Source organism: Linepithema humile, chromosome 7, assembly GCF_040581485.1.
Source record: "Linepithema humile isolate Giens D197 chromosome 7, Lhum_UNIL_v1.0, whole genome shotgun sequence".
NCBI classification, from domain to species: domain Eukaryota; kingdom Metazoa; phylum Arthropoda; class Insecta; order Hymenoptera; family Formicidae; genus Linepithema; species Linepithema humile.
The window spans coordinates 10,302,245-10,311,496 of record NC_090134.1 but is presented as its reverse complement, the minus strand read 5'-3'; the positions used below and the strand labels follow the sequence as shown (position 1 = coordinate 10,311,496).

The 9,252-nt window shown below is 34.8% G+C and overlaps 1 protein-coding gene across 1 annotated transcript; it reads left to right on the top strand.

The window, feature by feature from the left end:
* The first annotated feature begins 1,868 nt into the window (after positions 1–1,868).
* Positions 1,869–9,165, top strand: Cul4 (cullin 4). The gene is made up of 12 exons (XM_067359804.1): positions 1,869–1,957; positions 3,505–4,154; positions 5,011–5,374; positions 5,443–5,631; positions 5,869–6,015; positions 6,124–6,310; positions 6,438–6,630; positions 6,828–7,129; positions 7,340–7,570; positions 7,678–7,956; positions 8,093–8,245; positions 8,465–9,165. Exons 1-12 carry the CDS (start codon positions 1,884–1,886, stop codon positions 8,558–8,560), a joined length of 2,865 nt encoding a protein of 954 aa, XP_067215905.1. The 5' UTR covers positions 1,869–1,883; the 3' UTR covers positions 8,561–9,165.
* Positions 9,166–9,252: the final 87 nt, after the last annotated feature.

Sequence of the window (9,252 nt, the reverse complement as noted above, 5' to 3'; positions counted from 1 at the left end):
GTCGGTTAGAAAAATGGTGGTGTTATTAACCTAATCTTGGTTTGGTGCTTGCGTAATGAATAATATTTATATATTATAAATTCCGCGCTCGTTTAGTTACACGGATTACCCGTAGCCGCCATCTTGATCGGCTAGTTTTCTTCTGCCCCTCTGGCTTTAACCTCGCTGGCTATCGCTTTGTCCATATATTCTTAGGTTCATGGTATAGATTGCTCGTTCCTTATCTCTAAGCAAAGCGCATACAGAGAACGCACAATTTCAGTAGAATCGTTAACTCGGCTCGGAGGAGTGTGTGTGACAGAAAAAAGGATTCTATTCAAAGTCTTCTTACTCTTTCTAAATTCTCGACACTCTGCAAACGCCATGAGCAATCTATACTTTACTACGTCTATGGAACTTACTCATAACAGTGCCATCTATTGATTAGCTAAAGCAACATAATGACTGTACGTGATGATAAGTTACCGACTGCATTAGTCAATAGCTCCTATATTATTATGTGTTCCTGGTGTTCCTGTTAAGGTGCCTTTTCACGCTGACGCTCGACGCTCATTTTTAGCGTCCAAATATGTCACGTGAACAAAGTTGACGCTGGATGTGAGAAATGCATGAAAAGAGTTTCTCGTAAAATTTAGCGTCAGTCAGCGGTCTGCGTCGGTATTCATCAATATTTGTATATATCAAAACTGTTAAAAGTTTTTGTCACTGATTTTGTTCAGTTAATTTTTTCACTCGCTTTATTAATAATTACTGTTTTAAATATTAAAAAAAGTGTAATTAAGTAGGAATAAGATAAAAACCTTTGGTTACCAGTTCTACTTATTTTATCGAAAATGCTAAAAAAATGTTTATTAATAATTTTTTTATTATATGTAATATTTTTTATTATATGTTTACAAACATAAAATATTTACTTCATGTCATATTATTTATTTTGATAAGTATACAAAATGTATATCTTTTCAATTAAACAAAGTTTCATATTATTGCAAACTTTGATAAGTAGAGTAGGAAAAACGATATTAGAATAGTTGTTCAGTATTAGAAAATTTCTAATGTAATACTTAAGAATAGCATTTTTCAAAGTTAGAAAATTAATTGTATAGAATAAAAATGCACAGCATATTTGTATATATTATATTTCAAGCTTTTATTTATAATAAAATAACTTTTTATTGAATTAAATTTACATAACATTAATATTAAATTTACATAATTAAACATATATAATATAAAGATAATTATAAAAATATATTTTGCAAATAAATACAATACTGCTGATTCTTCCAAACCTCAAAAAGTATCATTTTTAATTCATTACTTATTCATTCTTTTTATTTTCTTTATATATATGTAGTATTGGATAATAAATTCAATTATTACTTTTTATTACTTAAATAACATCCATTTTTATTAACAAGGTTGAAAGACCACATGAGACATATGCAAATCCAATAGCGAATAGCACGCACAGACAGATCATCGCACAGATCGCACGACTTGACGCTAAAGCTAAAAAAATCCAGCTTTTTTTCTTGACGCTAGCGTCAACTCGAAGTCACGTGACTATGGGCAACGCTGAAACGAGCGTCCCATGAATTTGCACCTTTACAATTTCTTCAAATCCCGGCTAAAATCATAGACATATATAACTAGATCCAGCATGCCGTGTATTTTCTTATGATATTCGTTGGGTTTGGTAGAACGGAGAGAGAGGCAAAACATAGGGAATATTTCTGTCCTTTTGTTGCGCGCGCATCATGACAGTAATGGCCGACAATTGTCAACTGGTCATAACGTGAAAGTCGGATATCATAAATTACGTGTTATGTGTACGAACATTATACCCTATTATTATACCATATATATAAATATGTTAAAAAATGAAGACGTGCACTGCACGTGCGTGTGGATATTGGAAGAAGCCTAACGAGAAAGAAAATATATCTTTCCACATGTAAGTAAAACATTCTGATCTATTTCACAATTTGTGTAAGCAATATTCTTAATATATTTGTATATAATGTATATATAATTTGTGTAAATAATATACATAAAGTATAATACGTATTTCTATATGTACTATATTAAATGTATTATATACAGGGTGTCTGGCAATAATCGCCCCACCGGTCATATACAGGTAGAGGAGGTCAAATCGAGTAGAAAAGTCTTTTACCATTTTTTAATTTTCATAATAAGTACTGAGTAATTAACGAAAAAAGATCGGCGAATCCGCGCGAGTAAAGCGCGCGCGGTGAGAAGGACGTCCCACTGCTACGCGATCACTAGGACACAAGGATCTAGCGTTACGCGCCGCTCGTATGTTGCCATTGTCATTTGTAGAGCGCTCCTCCCAACGCTTCATCGCGCGCCTAGTGATCGCATAGCAGTGGGATGTCCTTCTCGCTGCGCGCGCTTTACTTGCACGGATTCACCAATCTTTTTTCGTTAATTACTTAGTACTTATTACAAAAATCAAAAAATGGTAAAGGACTTTTCTACTCGATTTGACCTCCTCTATCTGTATATGACCGGTGGGGCGATTATTGCCAGACACCCTGTATATATATTAATGTTTTTGATAGAAAATAATTGTGCTATTTATATATGCTATTTATTTATGCTTTATTTAGAGTTATTATTATCTCATTCAATTATGCTCCAATTATATTGTTTTAAATATTTTAAAATAAAATATATTCTTTAATAAAGTATAAAAATACAATTTTAAAAGTATAAATATTTTTTCATAAATGTCAATTTATATGTTATTAACTAAAAAATTAATATCATGTTTATATAATAAATGTAACATGCTCTTAATTGTCCAAAAACAACTACGCTTATACATATATTTTCTTAGATTAGAACCTATGCCCTGTATTCTATCACGGCCGTCACATGGCTGTCACGCTCGCTGTCAATAGCGACTGCGCATCCTACCTGCGCAGACAAAGAAAGAAATCTTCCCCCATGTTTTGCCTCTTTGTCCGTTCTGCCAAAGACATGCATGCTGGGTCTAGTTATATATGTCTATGGCTAAAATGGAGCGTTTTTAAAATGGCCGTTTTAGTAGGTAATCTGAATTTTTCTATATGCTTATTTTTGCTTCTGGGCTACTTTTGACAGTGTTAGGATGCTCGTAAAAGATTAAAACGTCTCTTTTAAAATTTTTGGAAAGTTTTTTGTTGCAAAATTTAAAATGACAATCGTTGAAGAAATGAAAAAACGACATCTTTAAGATGTCTTTCTTAAGACGCTTTTGGGATGTTCTAAATATGTCTTTCTTAAGACGTTTTTAAAACGTCTAAAGAAAGCGCTCATGTATGTACGTGGCTTGCGCATGTGTGCGGTATTCCCTCCCTCATGCTGTTTGCTGCTTGCGTCTCAAATCTGGAGTCACTGTTTTTCAGTACAACATATAATCGACGATGCGTCAATACGAGACGAAAGCGTGAGATGAAGCTCACTGTGCAGTTAAATTATAGTTTTTTTTATTAGGTGTAAAAGAAAAAAACTGCATTCTTCACGTTGCACCAGGAAGAAGGGCCCGACAGCCACGCATATGTCTAGGCTTGGTGATGTTCAGGTAGTGGCCCCAGAACAAGCAAAGAGGGTGACCACTATTGCCATCGCTATCACCACCACAACCATCACTACCACCTCCGCCTTCGTTACTACCACTACTACCACTATCACTACCACCACCACCACCACCATCACCACCACCACCGCCGCTGTCGTCGCTGCCGCCGCCGCCGCCGCCGCCGCCGCCGCCGTCGCCGCCGTCGCCGCTGCTGCCGCTGCTGCTGCAGCTGCTGTTGTTGCTGCTGCTGCTGTTGTTACTGCTGTTGTTACTGCTGGTGCCGTTGCCGCCAACGTTGATTTCGCGACGGTGCTGGAGTACGCGAGCGCTGCCAGGCGCTCCAAGCTGGCTGTGGATACCGCGCAATTGGACGAGATTGACGTATTCAAAAGAGACAAGAGCATCATGACGGACACGGCGGCTCCCACTGCAACCGACACGCAGAAGCGAGCCAACTTTTCGGCGTTGACAGTTAGCAATCCGAACGGCGTGAATAAAATCTCGCCGAGTTTAGTGAACGCGAAACCTGGCTCTGCGAAAAAGCTCGTCATCAAAAACTTCAAAAGTAAGCGAGAATATGCATCGACCTAACCTAATCTCGAAATCAGCTGCTGACTTCCACAGTGATATCGCTGAAATATGTTTCGATCTTTTGTCCTATTTGTATCCCATTTCGAAATCTACAATCTCTGATCTCTGATCTTTCTCTTTCTTTCTCTCTTTCGGCGCAATTTATTTTACAGCTTCTGGGATAAGAAATGTTATCATTTTCTTTTTATGACCTAACCTAATACAGAAATGAGAATTGCTCGAGAATGTCAAAAACTTATTTACAATTTACTTACAATACCTACTTACAATTATTAGGTTGAAGGTACATTAAATAACCTATAAAAAAAGAGAATTGCTTGAGAAAGCAGGTTTTCTTAATGATATTGATATTTTGCATCACTGAACATGGATTTTTACTATTAGTTGCGACGCTTGATACACGATTCGCACGACGCGCAAGGAGCATATATGGAATTAAAGTTAAATTTCTATAATGAGAGATTTATTATTGCGTGTTACAATCTTTTTAGATCATTCAAAACTTGAAAATCTTTGAAAATCTTTGAGAAATGTAGAAATATTTGCATACTTTGTCATCATTTACGTTTATTATACACATACATTGATATATAAGATGTATTATTTATTGTACCATTTATAAATGTATGGAATTCTTTGAAGATAGAAATACCATTAATATATTATACAAAAATACAAGTATATATTGGATATAATTAAAGTGTATATTATATAGTATAATAATTGTTTTAAATTTTTTATACAAAGTAGCAGTTTTAGTTATCAATCTAATCTTCTTACTTTATTTGTCTTTTCATATATTGATTTTTTATTGATGGTTTTTTTTACAGATAAACCCAAATTACCAGAAAACTATCAAGAACAGACATGGGAAAAATTACAGGAAGCTGTAGTTGCGATACAAACTAGCAAAAGCATTCGCTACTCTTTAGAAGAGCTTTATCAAGCAGTTGAAAATATGTGTAATCATAAAATGGCGTCGACTCTTTACGCAAACTTGACTATTCTGACAGAATCTCATGTGAAAGCTAACATCGAGCAGTTTTTGGCAGAGTCTATGGATAGGCATATATTTTTGAAGAAGATGAATGAATGCTGGCTGTCGCATTGCAGACAAATGATAATGATCAGGAGCATCTTTCTGTATCTCGACAGAACATATGTTTTACAAAATCCAAGCATTTCGTCGATATGGTAACAACACAAATATTGCCAAAAACATCTCTTAATCAATTTGTATTTACTCGATTTATTGTTTGCAGGGATATGGGGTTGCATCTCTTCAGGTTACACATTGTGCTGAACAATTTAGTGCAAACGCGCACAGTCGAGGGTCTTCTTATGCTCATAGAAAAGGAACGACAGGGCGATACTGTAGATCGAACACTTCTTAAGTCATTGTTAAGAATGTTGTCAGATCTACAAATTTACCAAGAGGCCTTCGAAACAAAGTATGTGATCAATTCTTTGAGAATTCCGCTTGTTTATCAATGAACGCATTCACGATATTGACTCATTCATATGTATGTCGATGTCTATCGATAGCGATAAATCGTTACAACTTGCTGTTGCTACAGAAAATTCAAGTTTATTGTATTCGTGTAGCTTGTTTTCAAATATCACCGCAAAATCTTGATATGTGGATATCGCAAACATGCAATTTTATCTTCTGTTTCATTTCTATTTAGGTTCCTAGTGGCTACAGAAAGATTGTACGCTGCTGAGGGTCAACGATTGATGACTGAGCACGATGTTCCTGAGTATTTGGCTCATGTGGATAAGCGTCTGCAGGAGGAAAACGAACGATTGTTGCATTATCTCGATACATCCACCAAGTAGGTTTTCTTATCGTTCTCGCCCGTATGACTCTTCGATGCTTTTGTGTAGAATTAACTGGAATATTAATAATTAAATTAATTACATTTTTATAAATAACTTTTTAGATGGTCACTCATACATACCGTAGAAAAACAATTACTGTCCGAACACATTACTAGCATTTTACAAAAAGGTTTAAGTGGACTGCTGGATGAAAATAGGATTAGCGACTTATCATTGCTTTATAATTTGTACAGTCGAATAAAGAATGGTCTTGTGGAACTCTGTTTGAACTTTAACTGTTATATCAAGGTATGTTACATTCTTATTACACTGACACAATAGGCACATCTCTTAAATACATCTCTCTTAAAGAAATTATAATGTCTGTTTTGTCTTTCCTTTCTTTCTATCTTTTGTTTCTTCTTTTTTTTTACAGAAAAAAGGCAGGACAATAGTTATAGATCCCGAGAAGGACAAAACGATGGTACAGGAGTTGTTAGATTTCAAGGATAAAATGGATAATATAGTTAATACATGCTTTCATAAAAATGAAAAGTTTGCAAATAGTTTAAAAGAAGCTTTTGAAGCTTTCATTAATCAAAGAGCAAACAAACCAGCGGAATTAATAGGTAACACACACCATGTATTATATTTAATTAGTTCGTAAAAATTAGTATGTAAAAATATTCAAATACAATTAATGATTATTTACAATGGTTGTTCAGGCAAATAGTTATGTTATCTCGGTTGCGATGTTAGCTTCGTGATGCTCAAGATTAAGTGCATATTCGAACGAATTAAGAGAAATTTTTATTTATAATTTCAGCTAAATTTGTCGATTGCAAGTTACGCGCAGGTAACAAAGAAGCGACAGAAGAGGAATTGGAAAGATTGTTGGATAAAATTATGGTGCTCTTTCGATTTATTCACGGAAAGGATGTTTTCGAAGCTTTTTACAAAAAGGATTTGGCCAAGCGCTTATTGGTGGGAAAGTCGGCTTCCGTAGACGCGGAAAAATCAATGTTATCAAAATTGAAACAGGAATGCGGCGGTGGATTCACTAGTAAATTGGAAGGAATGTTCAAAGATATGGAACTTAGCAAAGATATTAATATCGCATTCAAACAGGTGAGAAAAGTAATATACCTGCGTGAAAGAATCTACATAATTTAATTATTCGTACAAATCATTCAACTTTTTATATTTGTGTCTGGCATATTCAATGCTGAATATGAAATACAACACATTATCCACACTCGAGCCCGACATTTTTGTTTATCTTTTATCGGCGAAATCTATAACGCAATGTGTCGTCTCACCCGTTTGTCGTGTCTTTAGTATGCAGGAAACTTACAGAGCGAATTAATGGCAAGTAGTTTGGACCTGACTGTCTCTATACTTACTATGGGATATTGGCCTACGTATCCTGTGATGGAAGTCACTCTACCGATGGAAATGGTGCAGTATCAAGATGTATTCAACAAGTTTTACTTGGGAAAACATAGCGGTAGAAAACTGCAGTGGCAGCCGACCTTGGGACATTGTGTATTAAAAGCGTGGTTCAATCAGGTATTGGAGAAAAAAAGAGAAAAAAAAATTCAAGAAAGTTGCTTACAAATTGATATCTCAATTATCAAATAATGTCATTAACACAAGTATATTTCGCATGAAAATAGGGTAACAAAGAGCTGCAAGTGTCGTTGTTTCAAGCGCTGGTTTTAATTCTGTTCAACGATTCCGACAATATCTCTCTGGAGGACATCAAGGCTGCTACAAATATCGAGGACGGCGAATTGAGAAGGACATTGCAGTCCTTAGCATGTGGGAAAGCTCGTGTTCTCCAAAAGAATCCGCGTGGTCGAGATGTCGCTGATAACGATAGATTCGTATTCAACGCAGAGTTTACGAATAAACTCTTCAGAATTAAGATCAATCAGATTCAAATGAAGGAAACGGTACTGAATCGAATAGATTTTGTATATTGTTTTCTTTTAATATTTGCATCATAATAAACTTGTATTATGTAATGTAAAATGGTTTCAAATGTTTGTGTGTGCTTTCAGATTATAATTGGAATTTTTCTTCTTTCAGAATGAAGAACAAAAGGCGACGGAAGAGAGAGTATATCAAGACAGACAGTATCAGATAGATGCCGCTATTGTCAGAATTATGAAAATGAGAAAAACCTTGACTCATAATCTTCTTATCAGTGAATTATATAATCAATTAAAGTTTCCTGTAAAAGTATGTATATATATATATTTTTTTTTTTTTTTTTTTTATATTTATATCATGTATAAAGTTATCTTAAGGAGAATCAGATGGTGGCAAATGTACAAATAAATAAATAATATATATATATTTATTGTGCACTTGCCACCGCTTGATTCTCAGTTTGATATATACATGCGCATAGAGTATGGTGTCACATTCGTGTCAATTTACCAAACATTTATTTTTCAGCCTGCAGATTTGAAAAAACGGATTGAGTCTCTTATAGATAGAGACTACATGGAGCGAGACAAGGATAATGCAAATCAATACAATTACGTTGCGTAACCTAAAGCAAATGCCAAAGTTTCATTGAATCATCGGATCGATGCTGATTTCTCTAGCAAATTGAATTTATCACCATCGGTGTTTGTCTATTGTGAATGTGAATGGGTTGTAGTTCAAGCAAGAAACTCCATAACTGATCTGATTGTCGGCGCGTTATGAATTATAACGTTACCGACGCGTGTGGTCAGTTCGTACAAAGGGAAAAAAAAGAAACTCAACTCAGTGAATTTCCCCGTTTTGGTTTTCGTAGTGCATGAGAGATAACGAATGGTTGCAATCCCTCTTTGAACAGTGGTGTGTCATTTCTGAATTTTACAAAAAAGAAAAAAAAAAGAGAAAAGAAAAAAAGGACCATAGGCAGAGTATCCTTGATAACACGACGTTCTAAAGTCTAACAATTTTTTATGCAACGCAATTTTTCACAGCATATTTACAATTAAAAAGATGTAACAAAGGATGCAAGATGTAGTATACATATTGTAACACTACTATAAAAATAGAGAATAAGAGTGCAATTGCAATACAATTAGTTGTTTCAAGAAGTGAACAACAGCGCAGTATTTATAACAAAAATAAAAAAAATGTCTGTAGACTACGTCTACGTATATGCGTCGTGATATTTTGAAGTGCAAATTATTTCCGCTGCATCTTCACTTGCCTTTCTCATGTATGTAAACGAAGAAAGATTGAAA

What these genes read in the sequence shown, in the direction of transcription:
- Cul4 (XM_067359804.1), top strand. Translation starts at nt 1,884, where the DNA reads ATGAAGACGTGCACTGCACGTGCGTGTGGATATTGGAAGAAGCCTAAC. An exon ending in GAAAATATATCTTTCCACAT is followed by an intron (nt 1,958 to 3,504) that starts GTAAGTAAAACA and finishes TTTTTTTATTAG; the next exon opens with GTGTAAAAGAAAAAAACTGC. An exon ending in TATCTCGATACATCCACCAA is followed by an intron (nt 6,016 to 6,123) that starts GTAGGTTTTCTT and finishes ATAACTTTTTAG; the next exon opens with ATGGTCACTCATACATACCG.